Source organism: Ranitomeya variabilis, chromosome 6 (genome assembly GCF_051348905.1).
Source record: "Ranitomeya variabilis isolate aRanVar5 chromosome 6, aRanVar5.hap1, whole genome shotgun sequence".
Lineage (NCBI taxonomy): Eukaryota > Metazoa > Chordata > Amphibia > Anura > Dendrobatidae > Ranitomeya > Ranitomeya variabilis.
This window is the reverse complement of record NC_135237.1, coordinates 192,515,401-192,541,027: the sequence shown is the minus strand read 5'-3', so window position 1 is coordinate 192,541,027 and position 25,627 is coordinate 192,515,401. Positions and strand designations below refer to the sequence as shown.

General features: G+C 41.1%; 1 protein-coding gene across 5 annotated transcripts in view; it reads right to left on the bottom strand.

Moving 5' to 3' along the window:
• The window catches only part of COBL (cordon-bleu WH2 repeat protein), a 957,553-nt gene that overhangs the window by 616,158 nt on the left and 315,768 nt on the right, over positions 1 to 25,627 (bottom strand). For all 5 annotated transcript variants that reach the window (XM_077269351.1, XM_077269353.1, XM_077269349.1 and 2 more), the window contains one exon: positions 23,592 to 23,820. In XM_077269351.1, the coding sequence (XP_077125466.1) occupies positions 23,592 to 23,820 (229 nt within the window). The remainder of the gene's footprint in view (positions 1 to 23,591; positions 23,821 to 25,627) is intronic.

Below are 25,627 nucleotides of genomic sequence, written 5' to 3'. Positions count from 1 at the left end.
ACCCATAGACTTGCATTGTTGAGTCTCGGCCGAGATACGCTGACAATCGCAGCATGCTGCGATTTCACTCAGATCCTGAATACGGCCGAGAAAACAACAGATAATAGGAGCTGGCCCATAGATTAACATTGGGCCGAGTACTATGCGATTTTTTTATCGCATTGCACTCGTCCGTATTACGGTCTAGTGTGACTCCGGCCTTACTGGTTATTTCGCATCTACACTTGATACTTTGTTATCTTCTTTCATTTAAATTATTTGTATCAAGTATATTATTCTAGTTCTATACCTAATTGTCACCTTTAGTGTGTGAGCTTCATACTCCCCCTACCCTTACATGCCGCTATCTTTACGACTGTGTTCCTCTTTCCCTTTGTGTCAATCGTCCAAACAGACAAGGGCACTGAAATTTAACTAATTTCCCCACCGAGAAAAAAAAAAAGGAATTCTTTTTTCATGGAAGAAAGCGCATACATACATGTGATATGTCTTTTATAATATTCCGTAGGTATCTTTTTGTGACCCCTAAGGCACCAGGGACCGGATAACATGATGTTTGAACTTGCCTGGACTCATCCATTAACTGCTTGCTGAGATGACCAACAGCCCTGCACCAGGCTTTTGTGCCCAGATCATGGCTTTCTGTCATAGATCCAGTCACATATTTCTATAACTGTCTAAAGCTGAAATTGGAGACAAAAGATTAAGAAGCTTTGTGTTCCAAGTCTCCTATTAATATTTACATAACCTTCATAAATCCTGTGTACTTTCCTCTCCGTGACATATTAAAAAGTCATGAAAGGAAGGCTTTCATATATGTCATTATATTCTCTATTTACTTTTTATCATTTAGAGGTGCTCAAGAGCAAAGGGAATAAGGCGTAATTTAAAAGTTCATACTATAAATTTCTAGGAATATAATTTCACTTAAAGGTAATGAAATCTGCATTTATATTATAAATAAGCTAACAAAATGAATAAGATATAATGGAAAACAAAGTTATTACAAAAAAAGTGAGATGGATGGATAAAAATGAAAGCAGCGCACATAGCTGAAGGAATCTGTAGACGCTCCTTAGGGAGACACCCAAGGAGGTGCAGCGTGCTGGCTGCCGTACACTGACACACCTTATATACAAAGTCCACAGCACATTTCATAGACAGCTGTTCGCCCACACTGGCTGCATGCCTGACGTGTGACGTTTATTAGCAAACACAAAGGAATTACAATTGCTGGGATTGAATGCATTGCTTTCTAACATGTGTGAAGTCACTACAGAAATCTTCCAAACCATTACCCCACATCTACAGCTCTTCATTGTGGCTGCACTGGGTACAAATAAATAGTCCTTTATAGAAAATATCCCAATAAATTAAAATACATAGAGAACTGAGGTATTTAATAAGCAGAAAAGAGAAAGAGGTTCATTTGTCAATATGTCAGCTCAAACAAACATTGTAAGGCCGGGATCACACATACGCGAGATACGGCCGAGTCTCGCAGGTGAAATCCCTCCTCTGACGCCAGCACTCCGGAGCGGAGAAGGGCAGCCGCACAGCAACATATTGAGCTGCACGCTCCGCTCCCAAGTGCTGGCGCCAGAGGAGGGATTTCACCTGCGAGACTCGGCAGTATCACGCGTATGTGTGATCCCGGCCTTAGGCTACATTCGCACGAATGAAGAGTCTCTTTTCCAAGAGAATCAGATCGATTATGTAACTGACACTGATCAAACTCTGACCACAGTTTTATCCGAGTGTCAGCTTAGTATGCTCTGATTCTCTCAGATTAGAGAATAGGAGCAAAAAGTTAGAAGATGGAGAACAATATTTCTCCATCTTCTGCACTTTGAGAGCCCAGGAAAATTGGACTGCACTCAAATGTCATTTGAGTGCAGTCTGATGATTTGCATGCACCCATTGACTTGAGTGGGTGAGTGGCATCTGATTTGTGTGGCAAACCAGGGCTGTGGAGTCGGTAAGCCACAGTTGCGACTCCGACTCCTGGATTTTATCAGGTTCCGACTCCGACTACGGCTCCGACTCCTTCATAAATAGCCAATTCGTAACAATAAATTTACTGTTGTAAAATATTAACATCGTGCTTATTCAGTTTCTCACCATCATATAAGTAATCAGACCACTTAGAGCAACAACTATATTTATTAGAATACAATTAGAATATAGCAAATAACTTTTATAAACTTTTCTAAACTCTTGTAAGTAAATATGCAATAAACACTGTTATGCAGTTAATAAGAAGAAATCTATAAATTTGTCCTCAGAAAAAGTATTGCCTCTGTCAGATCCTCCTTCATGGATGCCCTCAAATCTGATCTAATTATTTTGAGAGCAGAGAACAATCTCTCTACACTAACTTGGGTTGGTGGCAAAGCAGTAACCACTCGGGCAACATCTCTGACAATGTCAGGATACAGAGGAATCGCTTGTTGCACTGTTATTTTTGATGAACGGTCAAATTTCTCAATTTCTTTTAGTGCACATGAAAAATTATGTTGAAATGTACTGGCTGTGTTCTTTGATGGGGATGACTCTTCTATGCGGGAACGCTTTGCACAGTCCTTGTGATCCAAATATTTTTCGAAATTAAATTCTTCATCAGTTGATGAGGGTGAAGATGTGGCAGGACGACCGAATTCTTCTTGTTCCTCCTGACTGTTCTGCAACCCTTCCATCCTTACTGCTATTTCAAACAGAGCTTCTTTTCCTTTAGTTAGCTGTTGATCATCTAAAAGAATCCGATGCATTGGGTCTACATAAACAGCTGCCAAAAGAATGTTATTCTGTAATAGTAGCTCCTCTCTCCGTTTCATTGATGTAGCAATGCCACTTGCAATTAACCCTCCTCTTTGGGACGGGCGAAACATCAGGTTCTTCCACTCCTTTAAGAAAATACCTGGAGTTAAGTCCTCTGCTTGTAATTTTTTAGTCACTGTAAATGGGTGCTCTAGCAATTTTTCCAGCTCAGTCAGCTGACTCCACTGACTTTCATTTAGCGTCAGTTGAGGGTTAGTCATGTCTACAAAGGTTTTCAGTTCAACCAAGCGCTGAATCATTAAGTAAGTACTGCCCCATCGTGTGGCTTGATCAATAATTGCCCCTTTTCCAGCACGTCTCTTCAAAATTGAGTCAACTTTAGGGGTTCTGGCAACAGTAGCCAATTTTCTCACCTTGCCAATCAGTGCAGCAGCATGTCCTTCTTGCAGACTGTCTCTTATAGCCAGCTGTAGCGTATGCACAACACAGCGCATGTGATGAATGAAAGAACGTATTGACACAGTTTCGACAAGATCATCTAAACTATCATGTTGCTGTTCATCTGAAGCAACTTCAGTTTGCTCCTCAGTTACAATACTGTGTTCCTCTATTTCAAACATTTCTGTGTCTGTGGACCCAGAATGTTCTTCTAGCTGCTGGTCACCATCACTACTCTCATTCATTAGCTTAATAGTACTTATCAAATTTGAAGCATTGTCAGTTACGACAGAAAGAACTTGCTCTTTTTTAAGTTCATAATCTTGCAGAACCTTTTCCACCAAGACCTGGAGAAACTCACTGGTGTGATGAGCTTTGGTGTCTTTTACTGCCAATGTCTTGGTAACTATTTCATTTTTGTCACAAACAAATCGGACATTGATGGCAAAATAGTTCACTCTGTGACGTGTGCAGGCATCCATTTTAAGAAACAGAAAGCATCCCTTGAGAGTTTTTTTTAAGTTCTTCCTTTTGTTTAAAAGCTTCTTCAATTACTAATTTTCTAATACTCTCTCCAGAGAAACACCAAGCTTGTGGGCCATTTCCCCATTCAGACACATAAAAGCTGGTCGTGAAAATAATGAAATAGGCACACTATCCTTTACAACAAGCTCTATGATCTGTTTTTTTTAAATGTATCTACTGGCATTGTCACAGTAACTTTGTCACTGACAAAATATCTTGCAACTGATGGCTGCAAAGTTCTCTGCTCCTTTGTTTGGCTGGAAGAGCTGGGCACTGGTTCATTGGTTTGGATGCAGTCTTTCTCATCCACTGCTTTCAGTACTTCTGGATGAAAGCGCTGTAAATGTCTCTTTAGATTAGATGCTCTGGTAGGAGCATTTTATCTTTGCCTGAATATGATCTTGGCTTCACAGCATTTGTTTTCGTCTGGATCATTTGTCATACACTGACAGACATAATGTTTTCTATCTTGAGTGATGGTGAAATGTTCAAATACAGCTGATTTAATGTGACGCTTCTTGGACATTCTCAGGTTTTCAATTCTGCATTCACAACCCAAATGACAATTGTTTTTCCTAAAAACAATTGTACAAAATTATTGCCAGGTCGTACAACTGATATAGTGGTCAGTAATACTGTTATTCCTCATGTACTCACAGTTAACTGATGCAAAGTTTGTTGAAAGGATAATACTTCTTACAGTCTTCCTCTTCTGAGTAGCAGCTGTGAGATGCTTGGAAGACGCACACCTAGTAAACATCTAGTCTAGAGGAGGAGCTTTACTACTAAGAATTTGCAACACATTTTCACGTTCAGTTTCATACATTGTAAGTAGGGGGGTTGGGGCAGCATGAGGTTAACCAAGTATAAGATTAGATAAGGGCAGTGGAGAACAGTGACACACAAGACTTAAGAAATGTCTCTATCTCCAGCAGAACTGCTTATCACTGTTTTTCATAGTTTGATAGAACATATATATTTGAGTAACATTTATAAAATTCATATGAAAGTTCAATTATGAAATATTAATACATTTTTTTTAAAGCTGGAGTCGGAGTTGGTACATTTCTACCGACTCTGACTCCAACCAAAACTAACTCTGACTCCGACTCCACAGCCCTGTTGCAAACTGCAGCATGTTGCCATTTATTTAACTGACAAATTCTGTCAGTGAAAAAAATCTGGAATTAGCATTGGCTCATTGAATAAGATTGATCATCAATCATGCTAGCCGATAAAACATTGGATAACTCTGGTCTGATGTATATCCTCATGGGTAGTCCTGGGCCTAACAAAGGCACTAAATACTGTCCTAAGATAATCCATAATCATTATATGTGGTAATAACTCTGGAACTCTTCAACTGATCCCACTGATTCTGTTTTTTTGTGACACACTGTAACTCATGTTAGTGGTAAAATTTGTTCAATATGACTTGAGTTTATTTGTGAAAATACAGAAATTTTGGCTAAAATGAAAAAAAAAAAATTTGCAATTTTCAAACTTTCAATCCCTATATCCTTAACCCCTTCATGACCTTGGGATTTTCCGTTTTTCCGTGTTCGTTTTTCGCTCCCCTCCTTCCCAGAGCCATAACTTTTTTATTTTTCCGTCAATTTGGCCATGTGAGGGCTTATTTTTTGCGGGATGAGTTGTACTTTTGAAAGACATCATTGGTTTTACCATGTCATGTACTAGAAAACGGGAAAAAAATTCCAAGTGCAGTGAAATTGCAAAAAAAGTGCAGTCCCACACTTGTTTTTTGTTTGGCTTTTTTGCTAGGTTCACTAAATGCTAAAAACTGACCTGCCATTATGATTCTCCAGGTCACTACAAGTTCATAGACACCTAACATGACTAGGTTATTTTTTACCTAAGTGGTGAAAAAAAATTCCAAAATTGCGCCATTTTCCAATACTCGTAGCGTCTCCATTGTTCATGATCTGGGGTCGGTTGAGGGCTTATTTTTTGCGTGCCGAGCTGGCGTTTTTAATGATCGCATTTTGGTGCAGATACGTTCTTTTGATCACCCGTTATTGCATTTTAATGCAATGTCGCGGCGACCAAAAAAACGTAATTCTGGTGTTTCAAATTTTTTTCTCGTTACGCCGTTTAGTGATCAGGTTAATGCTTTTTTTTATTGATAGATCGGGCGATTCTGAACGCGGCGATACCAAATATGTGTAGGTTTGATTTTTTTTTTTATTGACTTATTTTGATTGGGGCGAAAAGGGGGTGATTTAAACTTTTATATTTTTTTTATTTTTTTCACATTTTTTTTAACTTTCTTTTAAACTTTTGCCATGCTTCAATAGCCTCCATGGGAGGCTAGAAGCAGGCACAGCGCGATCGGCTCTGCTACATAGCAGCGATCTGCTGTTCGCTGCTATGTAGTAGAAAATCAAGTGTGCTGTGAGCGCCGACCACAGGGTGGCGCTCACAGCTGCCGGGGATCAGTAACCATAGAGGTCTCAAGGACCTCTATGGTTACTATTCAGAAGCATTGCCGACCTCCGATCATGTGACGGGGTCGGCGATGCGCTCATATCCGGCCGCCCGGCCGGATGCGGTAGTTAAATGCCGCTGTCTGCGTTTGACAGCGGCATTTAACTAGTTAGTAGCGGCGGGTGAATCACGATTTCACCCGCCGCTATTGCGGGCACATGTCAGCTGTTCAAAACAGCTGACATGTCCCGGCTTTGATGCGGGCTCACCGCCGGAGCCAGCATCAAAGCAGGGGATCTGACCTCGGACGTACTATCCCGTCCAAGGTCAGTAAGGAGTTAAACCAGTTAGACATGCTGTACAAATTAATTATTAAATAACATTTCCCATTTATACTTTATATCTGCATCATTTTTCAAACATCAATTTATTTTGTTAGGATGCTAGAGGGGTCAAAACTTTAGCAGCAATTTCTTATTTTTTCAACAAATTTACAAAACCTGTTTCTTTAGGAACCTACTCAGATTTCAATGGACTTTGAGGGGCCGATATATTGGAAACTTCCCAAAAGTGATAACAATTTAAAAACCGCACCCCTCAAATACTTTAAAACTGGTGTCAGGAATTTTTTTAACCCTTCACATGCAAGACAGGTATTAATGCAAAGGAGAATGAAAAAATAATAATGTTTGCTCTAAAATGTTGCTTTAGCCCCAATTTTTTCACTTTTGCAAGAGGTAACACCAAAAAGTGGACCCCACAGTTTGTTACCCACTTTATCATGAGAGCAAGGATAACCCACATGTAGTCAAAAAGTTCTGTTTGGACCAACGGCAGAGCACGGAACAGAAGGAGCAATAATTGAATTTTGGAACACAAATTTGGCTGAAATATATTGCGGGCACCATGATGAAGTTTAAGGGCCCCTGAGTTGACTAAGCAGCAGAAACTCCAACAAGTTACCCCATCTTGGAAACTACGCCCCTCAAGGATTTTATCCAGGGGTATAGTGAGGATTTTGAACCCAAAGGTACTACACAGAATTTGATAACATTAGGTCGTCATATTGAAAATGTCATCATATCATCATCATTTTTTTACTATTATTTTTATTTCTCAACCCTAAGCCTAACCCTAAGCCCAAACCTAAGACAAAGCCTAAGCCTAACCCTAGACCAATCCTATCTCTAAGCCTGACCCTAAGCCTAACCCTAACAGAAAAGAATGAAAGAAATTAAAATTATATAATAAAAATCATTTAAGCTGACTAAGGAGATTACATAGGGGGGATGATTTACTAACTATTGGGCGTTTGATCACTGTGATAGTCTATCACAGTGATCAAAAGTCAGGAACCAATAAGAAAAATTCCTGCTGTAGCTGAGTGCGGGCCCTCAGATCTCAGCGGGCACACTGAGCATGCATGAAGAGTAGGTGGATGGCCAGGGGATGGAGAAGGCAGACCAGGGGATGGCAGATCCGGTAGGTGGCTTGGGGACATCATTTCTCTATCCTATGACATGCTATATCATGTCAGAAGATAGAGAATTTATTGTAATAACTGATCACACTTTTTATTTAAGTGAACGCGGTTATTCAATGAATAACGGCGATCACGTGATTGAGGACCAGAAAAACCAGCCCTGTTCGTGTTCTCCAGAGTGTCAGCTACCCCTGGTAGCTAACACCATGGGGATTTTATGACTCTGGACACTATTCACTTATTCTCGATATGCGGGAATAAGGCCCCTTAGTGGCCGCTGTTTTAATGTGTATCGGCAGTCGTTAAGGAGTTAAAACATGACGTAAAATGTTTAGCGAACCTTAGAAAAATGTTGCAATTGAATATTTTATATTTTGATTGAAAAAAGGAACACTAAAGGGAATTTGTCAGATGGTTTTTATCCTCTAAATCACAACCAAACTCTGATTGTTACTTTCTAAACGTGTTTTTATTTGCAGAAGAGTTGGATTCACTACATCTTAGCATGCAAAAAACAAGCTCCATCAATTAAAAAATTAAAATAAAGTACGAGTTCATAAAAAAAGTGACACGCTATTTTTTTTCTCTTTTTACAATGTTTTTATTGTCATAATTATAATAATTTAGAGAATCATGCAGACAGGTCATTTACTGCACAATAAACACTGTATAAACAAAATTCAAAAAACAATGGTTCAGTTGCAGTTTATTCACAATTTCACCCCACTTGGAATTTTTTCCCATTTTTTAGTACAAGATATGGTAAAATGAATGGTGTCGTTACAAATTATAACTACTACTAAATACGCCTTCATATGGCTATGTCCATGGAAAAATAAAAAAGTTATGTATCTAGGAAAAAGTGGACGAAACGAAGGCACAGAAACAAAATATCGTAAGGTCCAGTATTGTGTTAATTAATACTATCATAGACTCTACATGCCGTTTACCTGACAATACCCCATTTTTGCCTATTAACCTATTGAGGTTATTCTAACATGGTCCCCTGATGAACCCCCAAAAATGGAGGGGATGAAACGTGGGTATGGGGTACAGGTCAGACCTCCAACATGTAGAGTCTATTCGATTAGACGCTACACAGGGCCGGCCCGAGAGATTACGGCGCCCTAGGCAAAACTATTTTGTTGCGCCCCTACTACTTTTAACATACTTTCCAACTTTTGAAGATGGGAAAGAGGGACAAAGTTTGCGGCGCGCTAAGCATGCCGCGGCAAATTTTAGGCCACGACTCTGACCACACCCATTCATAACTAGCCACACCCATATCCACGTCCCAACCACACCCATTTAGCACTGCTGATCACACTGTTTCATAAAGAATAATTATAAACAAAAAAATATGGCCACACAGTGCTCCATACTGTATAATGGCCACACATGAAGCTCCATACTGTATAATGGCCACACATGATGCTCCATACTGTATAATGGCCACACATGATGCTCCATACTGTATAATGGCCACACATGATGCTCCATACTGTATAATGACCACACATGATGCTCCATACTGTATACTGGCCGCACATGATACTTCGTACCGTATAATGGCCACACATAGCTACTCCTACACACGCGGCTGCGCTCCGTACACACGCGCTCCGCTCCATAGACCTCGTACACACGCGGCTCCGCTCCGTACACCTCGTACACATTTAGCTTCGCTCCATACATCCCATACACACACGACTCCGCTCCGTACACCTCATACACACGGCTCCACTCCGTACACCTCATACACACACGGCTCCTCTCCATACACCTCATACACATTCAGCTCCGCTCCATACACCTTTTGCCTTTTGAAAAGATTTTTTATAATTTTTTTTATTTTTTCTCTGGCGCCGCCTTAGGGTCGGCGCCCTAGGCGGCCGCCTAGTTCGCCTATACGTTCGGGCCGGCCCTGATGCTACATGTCGGGAGTCTGAACTGTACCTCATTTTTGCCTAATAACCTATTGAGGTTCTTTTGACATGATCCCCTGATGAAACCCCAAAAACTGGAGGGGGTGAAATGTGTAGGGACAAAGGAAGTGTTCATGACACAAGAGATAGTCCATGGTAAAAAACACAGATAAGTTGCACCTTGGATTTTAGTATATGTTTTGATTTATACCTCAGTCTGGAGGAATATCATGTTTTCAGATCTTGGAAAGAGCACAGCAGAAGTCCTATCAGACAGTTTGATCGACCAGTGTAACCTAAATACCGTATATATTTTCTGTTTACATTTTTTGACAATTAGCCATACAGGATTTACATGAAATTATAAAACTGAAAGTATATACTTTTTTGGAGGGATATTCCATTTCATTAGTCTGTAGGTGAGACTGACCTGCCACTCCCAAGAGAACAATGCACTTTATTGAATTATTTGAGTTGTCCCTATGATCTAACTGATAACACCTATTGTCTGATGTATTTAATTTCTGTTTGTGGGTATCAAACTACGGCCGGGGTCACACTTGTGTGTGCAATGCAAGAAACTTACATGAGTCTCTCGCATCAATACCTAGCACTGCCGCCGGCACTCGGGACCAAAATGTGCGGCTGCATGTATTTATATGCAGATGAACACTCCTTTCCCGGCAGTGTCGGGTATTGATGTGAGAGACTCGTGCGAGTTTCCCACATTGCACACGCAAGTGTGACCCAGGCCTTAGACTTCAACTCTTTTGCTCGGCTTCACTCTCAAAATCTGGGAGTTATATATAATAGACATTGTATTTTTCTATATGACACCTCTGATTGACAGCCATAGATAGGATTCTCCTATAGCAACTACCTCAAATCTTAGCAGCATTTTTACTGTTCAATTTTTATCACTCTATCTTTTGTCTATACAGTTGTGCTCTAAACTTACATACCCCGGCAGAATTTTGGCTTTTATGGCCTTTTTTCAGAGAATATGAATGATAACAACAAAACTTTTTATCCACTCATGGTTAGTGGTTGGGTGAAGCCATTTATTGTCAAACTACTGTGTTTTCTTTTTTTTAAATCATAATGACAACTCAAAACATCCAAATGACTCTGATCAAAAGTTCACATACCCTGGTGATTTTGGCCTGATAACATGCACAGAAGTTGACACAAATGGGTTTGAATGGCCAGTAAAGGTAACATCCTCACCTCTGACCTGTTTGCTTGTAATTAATGTGTGTGCATAAAAGCCTAGTGAGTTTCTGGGATCCAGACAGACTCTTGCATCTTTCATCCAGCCATTGACGTTTCTGGATTGTGAGTCATGGGGAAAGCAAAAGAATTGTCAATGGATCTACAGGAAAAGATAGTTGAACTGTATAAAACAGGAAAGGGATATAAAAAGATATCCAAGGAATTGCTAATGCCAGTCAGCAGCGTTCAAACTGTGATTAACAAATGGAAAATAAGGGGTTCTGTAAAAACAAAACCACGATCAGGTAGACCAACAACAATTTTGTCCACAAATGCAAAGAAAAACCCACAAATAACAACAGCTGAAATACAGGGACTCTCTGAAACCTAGCAATGTAGCTGTTTCAAGATGCACAATAAGGAGCCACTTGAAGAAAAATGGGCTGCATATTTGAGTTGCCAGAAGAAAGCCATTACTGCACAAATGACACAAAGTATCTCACCTACAATACACAAAACAGCACAGAGACAAGCCTCAAAACTTTTAGAACAAAGTAATTTGGAGTGATGAGACCAAAATTGAACTTTTTAGCCACAATCAAATGACAAATTGGGAGAGAGGTCAACAAGACCTATGATGAAAGGAATACCATTCCTACTGTAAAGCACAGAGGTTGATAGCTGATGTTTTGGGGATGTGTGAGCTACAAAGAAGCAGGAAATTTGGTCAAAGCTGCAGGAAAGATGAATGCAGCATGTTATCAGCAATGTTATCAGCAAATACTGGAGGTAAATTTGCAATCATCAGCCCAAAAGCTGCGCATGGGACGTACTTGGATGTTCCAACATGACAATGATCCAAAATACAAGGTCAAGTCGACCTGTCATTGGCTACAGCAGAACAAAGTGAAGATTCTGGAGTGGCCATCTCAGTCTCCTGACCTCAATATCATTGAGCCACTCTGAGGAGATCTCAAGCGCACAGTTCATGCTAGACAGTCCAGGAATTTACAGGAACTGGAGGCTTTTTGCCAAGAAGAGTGGGCAGCTTTACCATCTGAGAACATAAAGAACCTCATCCACAACTAGCACAAAAGACTTCAAGCTGTCATTGATGTTAGAGGGGGCAATACACGGTATTAAGAAATAGGGTATGTGAACTTTTGATCAGGGTCATTTGGATGTTTTGGGTTGTCATTATGATTTAAAAAGAGAAAACACAGTAGTTTGAAAATAAATGGTTTAACCCAATCACTAACCATGAGTGGAGAAAAAGTTTTGGTGCTATCATTCATTTTCTCTAAAAAAGGCCAAGAAAGCAAAAATTCTGCGAGGGTATATATAGTTTTGAGCACAACTGTATATACAGGTGAATCTCACAAAATTAGAATATCATCAAAAAGTTAATTTTTACAAACAGAGTGATCTATTTCAAGTGTTTATTTATGTTAATGTTGATTATTATGGCTTACAGCCAATGAAAACCCAAAAGCCATTATCTCAGTAAATTAGAATACTTTATAACACCAGCTTGAAAAAATTATTTTAAAATCTGAAATGTTGGCCTACTGAAATGTATGTCCAGTAAATGCACTCAGTACTTGGTAGGGGCTCCTTCTGCATCAATTACTGCATCAATGCGGCGTGGCATGGAGGCGATCAGTTTGTGGGCACTGCTGAGGTGTTGTGGAAGCCCAGGTTGCTTTGATAGCAGCCTTCAGCTCATCTGCATTGTTGGGTCTGGTGTCTCCAATCTTCCTCTTGAATATTCCCCATAGATTCTCTATGGGGTTAAGGTCAGGTGAGTTTGCTGGCCAATCAAGCACAGTGATACTGTTGTTTTTAAACCAGTAGTTGGTACTTTTGGCAGTGTGGACATGTGCCAAGTCCTGCTGGAGAATGAAATTTCCATCTCCAGAAAGCTTGTTGGCATGCAGTGCTCCAAACTTTCCTGGTAGACGGCTGCACTGACTTTTGTCTTGATAAAACACGGTGGACCTACACCAGCAGATGACATGGCTCCCAAAACCATCACTGATTGTGGATACTTCACATTAGACCTTGGAAATCAAGGTCCCAGAGTCTGAAGGAAGAGTGGAGAGGCACACAATCAAAGCTGCTGGAGGTCTAGTGTGAAGTTTCTACAATCAGTGATGACTTGGGGAGCCATGTCATCTGCTGGTATAGGTCCACTGTGTTTCATCAAGACCAAAGTCAGCACAGCAGTCTGTGTTCTATTAGGGGAAATGAGGGTCTTTGAGGGTGAGCTCATGGTGAGAGAGGGTGCCATATCGAATTCTAGGGTGCCAACCTGTGCTGCGAGGTAGGATATCAGATACACGGGGATCAAATAGGGTCAGACTGCCTGCTATACCTCAAAATTACCGGTAAGGTAATTTTCCCCTATGCCCTTATAAGGGTTGTGTCTTGACTATTAGGTTTGAGATCTTTTTAAATACCATTAATAAAGGTTAATGTTTAGGGGGGAGGTTTTAGTTCTTTTGGTGATTTTCAGTAAAGTGGACCCCACTTTCTTCATTTACTGACACGGTTTCCTCAATACATGACCTGGCAACACGTTTTTTTTTAAATAAAATTTAGAAATAAAAATAAAAATTCTCCAAAAATAAATGTTACTTGTTTCACTATTTTCCGAGACCCGCAACATTTTTGTGCCCTGAGCTCAAATTTTTATTGTTACAATGTTGGGGAATACATAATGTCTGATTGCTTCTTCTTGTATTTTTTTGCAATGACCGAAATACCACCTGTTTTTTTAAATTTTTTTCTGTTTCCATTTTTTAATGATAAGGCTATTTAATTTAATATTGTGACAGATCTGACTGTTAGGGGTCAAGTTCCCGCCTCTGCACAGGGGGAATCTCGAGCTATCTCCGCTGCGGTCTCCCATTCTTCTTCTGCCACAGTGGAGCCTGCTCAGCGGAGACGTCAGTCCCAGCATCTCGCTAGTCTGACTCTGTACAAAGAGTTACTGCTGCTTTTCCTGCTTCTGCCATGGAAGTCAGTGCTGGGCAGCGGAGAGCAGACGCTTCTGGGACTAAGTCCTGCTTTTCTCGTTCTGAGCATGCCCAGAGTAAGATCTCTCAGAGGAGATCGAGGGTCATATGATCAGATACTGCAGCTAAGGCCATTGGTCCTTCAGGAAGGTCCTGTAGGTGCTCACGCTCTGTGGCAGCCTCTCATTGGTCCTTCTAGGAAGGTCCTGTACGTGCTTCAACTATTTAAGGCTCGCATGGCCGCACGGCCATGCGCTAGTATTGTTCTATGTTATGTGCTTTGCGCCAGTGTGGTCATGTGAGTTTGTGTTCAGGGAACCGGCTGAAATAAGCCCTTAGAATGCTGGCACCTCCGGCGAGGAGATTTTGTGTGAATGTATTCAGGGACCTGGCTGAAATAAGCCCCTAGAATGCTGGCACCTCCGGCGAGGAGTTTGTGTGCATGCATGACCACTGACTGCTCTTAGTTGAGTAGTTAGCCTGTGCCACTGTGAAGTCTAACAGGGCGCAGTGCTTTGAGTTTCGGCTACTCTGTGAAGTAACATGGTTAGCTCTTACCGCCATATAGTTCCGCCGTTTGCTAGCAGCAGGTTCTCCTGCACGGTGGACCCCGGGCTGCGAACGCATCTATTGTAATAAAACCTCTATATTTACTCGGTGCGTTCCGCTAGCCCTGACATCTGACTTTCCTGAATTTGGCGATACCAAACATGTTATTTTTTTAATATCTTTAATAGGTAAAAGGTGTGTCTTTAACATTTTTGTTTTTTAAACTTTTTTTTATGTTTTCTTAAGGAACTTGAGCTTACAATCTGCTAATTACTTATACATCTGTACATAGTGCAATACATCTGTATCACAGACTCATAAAAATGCCAGCCACAGGCTTCAGCAGTCCCCCAGCTCTCATGGCAATCAATTTCCACCTCATGATCACATTGCCAAGAGGCTGATGGATGCATGGAATGGCACAATCCCCCCATGCTGTACTGTGTAAATGCCACAGTCAGTATCATTTAACAGATTAACGGTCAGAGCTCAGCTCGACCAGTAACTGTTAGAGATAGATGATGACTGTATTGTACAATCATCATCTGCCAGTAAAGATGCAGGTTCAGCTTCTAAGCCAAATCACAACAAGTGTAGCACACATATGGTGTTTGTTATTAAGGGTTTATCCAACTTATTAATGAAGGGAAGCAGTGTACTTGTGGTTCCCTGTATAGCCTGGTATACTAAGGCCACAGTGTAGCGCATAAACAGTACAGTGGGCGTAGATGTGTCTTGTTCCTTTATAGGATAAGTGGGTGACATAGAAGCTGGTCCTCACCAATCATAAACTGATTGAACATCCTACCCATTATTTATCTTTTCATGACAATTAAAAACCCTTTTAAGGAGAAGTATACCCCTAAAAAAATTGTTTTGCCTTTCACACTATCAAATTATTTTGATTAACAAAAAAAATGTATTCATTGTATTGATTCATAATGCACAACCCTGCAGTTTAAACAAACTTCACTGGTACAAGTGGATATAAGAAACTATCAAATTTAACTTATAAGCGAAATTTGCTTCTTTTTCTACTTGAACATGCTTGTACAAAGCTCTACTGACTGCCAGCTGGGACTATATAAAAAGAGAAAGATGAAGTAGAAGTGAAGAGCACTCAGCTCAGTGAGAAAACAGGTGGTCATTAGTGTTGAGCATTCCGATACCGCAAGTATCGGGTATCGGCCGATATTTGCTGTATCGGAATTCCGATACCGAGATCCGATACTTTTGTGATATCGGAAATCGGTATCGGGATCGATATTAGTGTGCAAAATCAAGAATAAAAATAAAAAATATTGATATACTCACCTCTCCGGCGCAGCCTGTACCTTACCGAAGTAACCGGCAGCTTCCGTGCATAAGAATGAGCGCTTGAAAGTCCTTAGATGACGTCGCGGCCTGTGATTGGTCGTGGAGCGGTCACGTGACCGCAACGCGACCAATCACAAGCCGTGACGTCATCTAAGGTCTTTCAAGCGCTCATTCTTATGAACGGAGGCTGACGGTTACAGCCAGGGCGCGTCAGAGGGTGAGTATATCAATATTTTTTATTTTTATTCTTTATATTACACATTAATATGGATCCCAGGGCCTGAAGGGGAGTTTCCTCTCCTTCAGACCCTGGGAACCATCAGGATACCTTCCGATACTTGGTGTCCCATTGACTTGTATTGGTATCGGGTATCGGTATCGGCGATATCCGATACTTTTCGGGTATCGGCCGATACTATCCGATACCGATACTTTCAAGTATCGGACGGTATTGCTCAACATTAGTGGTCATAGGTAGGTTGAGCTGGAGTTTCTAGTAAATGTATTTCACTTTAGTACTGGATTCACAGCCATACAGATCAATACTGCTGTATAATGATTTCCATGATGTTGCTTTGCGTGCCATCATGTCTCTGTACTTTTTATGAAGACAAGCACTCATGGGAAAATAACAATTAGTAACAACGGATAGAGGGGTGAGCATGATGCTCACCTGTTTGGGGTGTATATGTCACAACTGCAATAAATGCCTATACAAAATAAAGTTGCTGCAGTCACGCCTGTTGAAAGAAGTGGTTCCTCTTCTGCATAAATGTTGAGAGTAGTGGAGAAATTGACTTACACCTAACCACGCTGCTGTGTAGAAGTGGCTCCAAACTTGTAGTTGTGCTTAAATTAGTTAAATTACACGTTTACAGTACGCACTGGCCTCTTTCTCAAACCAAACTACATACACCATATGTGTTATGGGTTTACCGTGACACAGAGGAGCCAGAAGACTGCGCTGTCTGATTTGTCCTGCTCCTGCACGGATTAGAAGCACTTCACCTTCATATTAAACAGTGCATGTTTCTTCTAGCAGTGAAGGGGTTAATCTATTTCCGTTGAGAGCTCCTGGAAGCTTACCTGCTTCATACTCTCAGCTGTTCAGAGTTGGCCACTCCCCTTTTCTTTTTATACTGGCCTCTGTAAAGCATGTTTTGGCAGAGTTACATTCATGCTGCATGATTCAGGAGTTGGAGTTTTGTGGTTTGAGGAGGCATTTGGTGAATTTACTAGAGACTGTTGCTTGGTTTTAGTTTTTCGCTAATTCCTGCTTTTATTTTTCCCTTCCTTCACTCCCCTGTGCTCCCCTGTGTTGTTGGTGTGTTCATTTCGTCTGATTCCCTGTATGTATTCTCTGGTTGGTGCATTTGCATACACTACTACTCCGATTCAGGAGCTCAGAAGGGCATGTGGCCTTGGCGTCTTCACCATTAAGTATGTTCACACGTTGCGTTTTTTTCTGCGTTTTTTTTAATGCACTTTTTAATGCAAATTTTCAGCTGCATTTTACAGTACCAGCAAAGTCTATGGGATTTCATGAATTTCATGCTTGTTTTTTTGTCCTTAGTATTTTGTGCAATACTTTGGTTTTTGCCAAAAACAGCATGTCACTTCTCTCAGTATTTTTCAAAAATTCAGGTATCAGTTTTTGCTGCGTTTTTGTGTGAACACCTGATTAAGTAGAATCAAGATTTTTTTATCCACTAAACTTTATCAGCATGTACAAGAGACAAATGTACCATGACAAAAACAAAGGAAAAAAACTTGGCAAAAAAACAGCAAAAAAGCAACACAAACTAAGCAAAACCTCCTTTTTTGATGCAGGTTTCTTACTGCCAAATGAGCAAGTTTTGCATGAGGAAAAACATGCATAAAAAATGCACCGTGTGAACATAGCCTTAAAAGTCATCCAGAGAGGAAAGATAGATAGGGCATCCCCTAGCGCTAGGGACAGGGAAGGAGCCTCTGACGCCGGGATACCCGACAATAGAGTCATGACAATATGCAGTTTGGTTTGAGAAACCGACCAGTACAGACTAAAAGCATGTAATAAAAATACTTCAAGAAAACTCCAAGTTTGGAACCACTTCTTCTATAACAGCAGCGTGGTCAGGTATATGTTCATTTCTCCACTATTCTCTACTTTTTATGGAAGACATCATAGCAGATAGTCACCGACAAGGTCAGAGACAACTTAAAATGTACTCCTTCCTAACATAGTGCATAATATTATGTCTTATGTAGGGTCAGGAGCTGAGAATGCACCCAACAAGGTAGATGCCAGTTGTAATATGAAATTTGCAACCACTTATAACTATCATATTTTGAGGATTATAAGCCCAAATTTTGGGGAGGAAAATAGGAAAAAATGTTATTACAAAAATGGTGATGTGTCTTATAATCTGCTTTTTCAATTGCTTACCTGGGTGGGCAGCAGCGGTGCAGCAGGATCCCAGTTGGTAGGGTAGCTTCTGGAGGAAGCTAGCAGCAGTGTAGGCAGGAGATGTTGCGGGCCTCAGGCTGGTAGGAGGTGGTGTTCAGTGGAGGTAGGAGTCTGGTTATGCTGCAGGCCCCAGGCTGGTAGGAAGTTGTGTTTGGCGGTGCAGGAGCTCTCCTGAAATTTTGCGAAAGCTCGGAGCCCCTGCACTTTTCATGCTTTTTAATGTGGTGTGCCGCCGGAGATGGAGTATCTGCGATTGCAACTAATGGAGCTGAGATCTTGGGACATCAGTTCTCGGTTCCGAGATCTCAATCTGCACATGCGCTGTCTCAGGCGGCCATTTTTCATGGAGTCCACCGCATTGAAAAGCATGGAAAGCGCAAAGGCTCTGGGCTTTCACAACATGTTGGCAGAGCCCCAGCACTGCTGATCACCCCCTCCTACCAGCTTGGGGCTTCCAGCATCACCCCAGTCCTGCGGCCTCCAGAAGCTTCCTATAGCAGCGACCCTGGGACCCCGCTTCACCGCAGCCAGTAAACTACATTCGAATTATAAGACACATCACCATTTCCCCCCTTAAGTTTGGGGGGAAAAGTGTGCCTTATAATCAGAAAAATACGGTACATTGGACAAATCATGCTCTGATAGTTGTCGTATAACTACTTAAATGCCGTAATCAATCCCTTGCACCATTTCCCCGATTTTGCAATCGAGAGGAACCGATGGATTGTTATGCCAGCCATTTTGATCTGTTAATGAAGCCCAACCTATAGGTGGATCTCATAGAACAGATTTTTCACCATGTACTGCAAATGTCATGCTGCTGCAGTGCAGTATAGCACAACCTCCACCAGAAGGAGCTAATGAGGGAAGTGAGGCTGCACACACAGAGTAGCACCACAGAGCAGCAGCACAGGCGCCACCCAGTGGCGAGAGAGTGCTCAGACAAACCGAGTCAAAACACAGTCAGAAGCAGAAGTAACAGGTTGCAGCAGTACACGTGGTCAGGAACAAGCCAGGGGGTTCAGCAACGGTTGGAAGCAGATAAGACAAAGACAGAAGGCAGAAGCGAGTCTGAATACAAGCAAAGTCAAACCAGGGAATCAAACAAACTTACAGGGAAGCACTGGGAAAGGGCAGACAGAGGGAGTCAACAGACACGGAGCAAGTCAGGAATCACAGCAGGACAAATCAAGATCTACCAGAGTCAGCTACACACGCCGAAGGCAGAACTATAGCTGACACTGCCAGCAGGATGCATCAGCGCTAAATAGCAAAACTAAACCCAGAATAAGGCAGAGCAAAGTTAACCCTTGACATAATCCACCGGCAAAAGGGCAGAAGGGACAAAACCGCGGAACGGATCATGACAGGAACGTTGCGGAATTGCAGTATATAGAACAAGTGATTTATCAACCGTAGATTCAAGTCTCTTAAAATGACAAAAAAATAGAGAAAAATTAAAACAATGAAACACAGTGTGTCCGTAAAGTCATGGTGCACTTTTGAACAGTCACTGGAAAGCAACAAAAAATAATAGAAATGTAAAATCTGCTCTCTCCCAGTTTCATACCTATTCAGTGCAGTTCGATGTGGGCTCCATTTGTTGCCCTACACACATCCAAACGATAGCATAAGCTTGTGGTTGCATGATGTCACAGACCTGGCAGTGTATTAATCAGAGTTCAGTTTATCAGGGGTTAATCTAACTGGGGGCTTAGCAAAAGCTTAAATGAGCTTGTGTTGTTTGATTGGTTCTTGTTATCTCTCCTCATGAACAGGTCTGATATGATTGGGCCAGAGAAAGGGCGCCAAAATGTAAACTATAAAAGTGCAACATGACTTTACGGACACACTGTATAAAGATTCAATTTTTTCCCCATTGTCTCTTATTAAAAACAAAGAATTTTTTTAAAACAAATAAACATATTTTGCATCATCGCCTTCGTAACAGTCAGGTTTATCGAAATATAAAATTAATTATCCCAATCGGTAAATGGTGTAAATCCTGTTTCTTGGGTCATTTTTATAGTACAATGAACACAGTAAAAAAAAAAAGAAAAACAATTGTGGAATTATGCTTTTTATGCAATTGCACTGTTATTCTATTTTTCCCCATTTTCCGGAATATTGAATGGTGCCATTCAAAACGTAAAACTAAAAAAAAACCTTGTACAGATATATCGACAGAAACCTAAAGGGCAGAAACAAAAAAATCACCTGCTCAGGAAGGGGTTAATTAAAGAGCATGCAGAGAGAATAATTAGTGAAAAATGCAGGATATAAATCATATAATAGCTAGAAATAGTGTAATTCTTCATTCCCGTCTGGACTATTGTAACTCTCTACTAATCGGCCTCCCTCTTACCAAACTCTCCCCGCTCCAATCTGTCCTGAATGCTGCTGCCAGGATCATATTCCTCACCAACCGTTACACCGATGCCTCTACCTTGTGCCAGTCATTACACTGGCTACCCATCCACTCCAGAATCCAGTACAAAACTACTACCCTCATCCACAAAGCACTCCATGGCTCAGCACCACCCTACATCTCCTCTCTGGTCTCAGTCTACCACCCTACCCGTGCCCTCCGCTCCGCTAATGACCTCAGGTTAGCATCCTCAATAATCAGAACCTCCCACTCCCGTCTCCAAGACTTTACACGTGCTGCGCCGATTCTTTGGAATGCATTACCTAGGTTAATACGATTAATCCCCAATCCCCACAGTTTTAAGCGTGCCCTAAAAACGCATTTGTTCAGACTGGCCTACCGCCTCAACGCATTAACCTAACTATCCCTGTGTGGCCTATTAAAAATAGAAAAAAAAAACAAAACACATAATCAGGTTCCTTGCATCGTGTTCTCATACACTTTATGCAGTTAATAGCCCTCTGTGTCTGTACTGCTACATACTTAGGCTGTTAACTGGTTCATGCAGCTTTACATGAACACCCGATCCTTACACTATGGCTGGTCCACATAACTAAAGCAATTCTTACCATCCACCTCTCGTGTCTCCCCTTTTCCTCATAGTTTGTAAGCTTGCGAGCAGGGCCCTCATTCCTCCTGGTATCTATTTTGAACTGTGATTTCTGTTATGCTGTAATGTCTATTGTCTGTACAAGTACCCTCTATAAGTTGTAAAGCGCTGCGGAATATGTTGGCGCTATATAAATAAAAATTATTATTATTATTATTATCTGTAAATACATCACTCGCTCACACAGGGTTAATGGCAGCATTAACCGACCGCGCTATGCCGCGGTCGGTTAACGCTGCTATTAACCCTGTGTGACCAACATTTTACTATTGATGCTGCCTATGCGGCGGCGTCAATAGTAAAAATATCTAATGTTAAAAATAATAATAAAAAAAATCGTTATATACTCACCGTCTGTCGGCCCCTCGGATCCACAACAGGCCTTCCCTGCTTGTGACGCTCCGGTAACCGGTCCATGCTGCGATCTCGCGAGATGATGACGTGCGGTCTCGCGAGACCGCTACGTCATCATGTCGCGAGACCGCAAGACCGCAATGCAATCTTCAGACCAGAGCGTGCGACGAGCATCGGTAACTGGCCGCTTCGATCCTGAGGCTCCGGAAGGTGAGTATATAACTATTTTTTATTTTAATTATTTTTTTTAACAGGGATATGATGCATACTACGTGGCTCAGCAATATACTATGTGGCTGGCCAATAAACTATGTGACTGGGCAGTATACTACGTGGTTGGGCACTATACTACGTGACTGGGCAGTATACTATGTGGCTGGCCAATATACTATGTGGCTGGGCAATATACTATGTGGCTGGCCAATATACTACGTGGCTGGGCAATATACTACTTGACTGGGCAGTATACTATGTGGCTGGCCAGTATACTATGTGGCTGGGCAATATACTATGTGGCTGGCCAGTATACTATGTGGCTGGCCAGTATACTATGTGGCTGGGCAATATACTATGTGGCTGGGCAGTATACTATGTGGCTGGCCAGTATACTATGTGGCTGGGCAATATACTACGTGACTGGGCAGTATACTATGTGGCTGGCCAGTATACTATGTGGCTGGGCAATATACTATGTGGCTGGGCAATATACTATGTGGCTGGCCAGTATACTATGTGGCTGGGCAATACTCTACGTGGCTGGGCAATATACTACGTGGCTGGGCAGTATACTATGTGACTGGGCAATATACTGTGTGGCTGTGCTATATACTACGTGGCTGTGCTATGTACTACGTGGCTGGGCAATATACTACGTGGCTGGGCAATGTACTACGTGGCTGAGCAATATACTACGTGGCTGGGCAATATACTACGTGGCTGGGCAATAGCATATTCTAGAATACCCGATGTGTTAGAATCGGGCCACCATCTAGTATTTACATAAGAGGCATAAAAAAGGCATTTTGGAGCAAAATTCACATAAGTGTGTTTGCTTTTATGGTTCACCCTTCACCACGCTGCAGGCTTTTCCATGGACTGAGGGAAGAGAATGTAAATAATACTTGTGTTTTAGAAGACTTTTCAGAGTAAGCTGTCATGTGTGTACATAAGGAATACCACAATGTCTGGCTATTATCTTACACGTTCCTGCGTTTTTCACCAGTTTTACACTCTGTCTCTGAGCTAGAGGTTGGAGAGTAGATGCTGTCATGTCTCCCATACAAATACACAGATATGAGGGATTCCTACTTTCCTGTTTCAATACAGGACATGTTCAGAAACAGCAGCAGGTGTGAAAGACATAACACAGCAGTACTTTCCTACCAAAATGACTACTGGAGTCACCACAAACAAAGAAAGTACATACAGTATTAAAAATACATGTATTTAGAATATGATTCAAATTGATTACAAGAAAAGATGGAGGAATGCCAAAATCCCAGCACATCTACAAGCATTGCCAAAATGTCTTGATAATATATAGTCCACACCTACAGGAAAGTTCACGTCCATACAATAGACAGCATCATATGCATCAGTGAAGTACATCAGTGCTTAGCAGCATAGCACTTACTGCTCCTAACTCCTCCTCCCCCATCAGTCTCTATACAGTTCAATAAACAGCTCTAATTTGATCCCTTAGTGAGGCCAGGGTTTGTTTTAGCATGAGCAAAATGGAGTATAGCTGTATTTGTAAATCAGTTCAGGAGGCCGGAGGAAAATAAGAAATGGCTCATCAGTGGAGTAAAAAAAAAGATCTGATAAGATATTTCCTTGTATTATTGATTTATGCACATGGCACACTGGTGTGTGTATAGTGCACATCGCCAGTGACATATCTCTTAGGATGCTTAGACGATAGGGAATGCAAAACCAGCAGCATCATAGCACATCATTGCGCTACAAAGGTGACATCTATTAATGAAATTAGCATTAACTAATTATTAATTATTTAATTGAACAACTTTATAAGAAGAACAATGATTAAAGATTGGTATTTACCTTGTTTACTGCTCCAGGCATATAATTCCTTGATACCCAGCTCATTAAGTGACCGGGACATGTTTAGCTCTTCTTTGCTGATTGCGTCTCTTAAAAGAGTCACATTCTCATGGCTAAGTTCACATTTCTCACACACAGCTGGGAGGATGTTCCTCAAGGGCACCGCAGGATTGACTCTCACAACAGCTTTCTGAGTACCAAGGAAGTTGACAACAAGTCGGATTGTTTTCTGGTGAAGACAAAAATGAAAGGTCGAACCATTGGAATCAGTCCTCTTTGCCAAGGCTTAGCTACCATGCACTGTAATGGAATTCAGAATGGGCTTCCTAGTTTCACCTGATCCCTGTCATCCAGATCTAGTGACTCATTAGCATTTTGCTTTGAAAAAAGGGATGGACCAGTTGACTTGTAAAAGGAGCTGACTTACTCAGCACGCCAACTGCTAGGGGCTCAGCAAACAGCTGAAAAGTACAATCACACCTGGGTTTTTTTACATCTCTTACATCCACTGTGACAAGTTGACAAAGGGTATAAAATAAAGACTCACATGAGTGGAAGTGGAGTATGAAAATGTAAATGGTTCACTGATTCTAAAGAATAGAATAAACCAGAAGAAAACAAATGACAGAGCATGAAACAGAAGCAATTCTTGACAGGCATTGTGGCTTACATAAAGTGAAATGAATTTGACACAATAGTAAATTACTTCAGCAGTAGCATACATACTAAATACGTCTCCTAAGGCAAGCTTTTGGCAACCCCATGATGGACAATAGTCATGTATTACATTTTTTAATAGACAAAAAAGAAAACAGTTTAGCATCTGATAGGCTGCGGAATCCTGCTTACACTGTTTTCTTTACTTCTGTGTGTACAACTGACCTATATACTGCAGACAAATCCTATAAGACTTAAGCTGAGGGGTTAATTACGGTATATAAAAAAACGGTGTTTTACAGTTGTACATGAAAAAGAAAGTGGTAATGTGTTAACCCCTTCACCAACTTCGAGTTTTCAGTTTTTGAGCTTTCATTTTTTGCTCCCTTTTCCTAGAGCCATAACATTTGTATTTGTCTGTCAATATGGCCATTTTGAGGGACGAATTGTAATTTTTTTTTAATTTTACCATGTTCACTAAATGCTAAAATTGACCTGCTAATATGATTCTCCAGGTCACTGCGAGTTCTTAGACACCAACCATGTCTAGGTTCTTTTTTATTTAAGTGGTAACAAAAATCCAAAGTTTGAAAAAAAATGATGCCTTTTTTTCGCGTGCCGAGCTGACGTTTTTATTGATACCATTTGAGGGAAGATATGATGTTTTGACCACCCATTATTGCATTTTATTGCAATGTTGGTGACCAAAGAAAGTTCTTTTGGCGTTTTTTTTTACTTTTTTTCTCGCTACCCCATTTACTGATCGGCTTAGTCCTTTTTATATACTGATAGATTGGGCGACTCTGAAATTAGCGAGCGATACTAAATATGTGTATTTTTTCTTTTAATTGTTTTATTTTGAATGGGGCAAAAGGGGGGGGGGGTGATTTTACACTTTTATATTTTTTATAAATATTTTTTCAAACTTTTTGTTTTACTTTTTACTGGCTTCAATAATCTCCATGGGAGATTAGAAGCTGCAATAATTCAATTGCTGCGCTACACATCGCAAGGCTTCAGCTGATGACGTGCTTCCGAGATTGACAGTGGCATGTATCATGTTAAGGGTACATGTCAGCTGATGAAATCAAAACCAAAAGTTGCGGGCTCATTGTCTAAGTCCGCATCAAACGGGGAGGCCACCTATGACATACCTGTACATCACAGGTCGTAAAGGGCTTCTCTTTGAAAAAATGTATGTTTTATTTTCGAAGACATTTTATGAAAAAAAAAATGAAGGGCTTATTCATTAAGAGTAGCATTGCACTGGGTGGTAGGACAAGATGTGCCAAATTATTAAAAGACGTATGGCACTCAGTGGGGTGTGTCAAGCCTAAAATGCTACTTCAAGCAGAGACTGGAGTATCATTTCTGGTGTA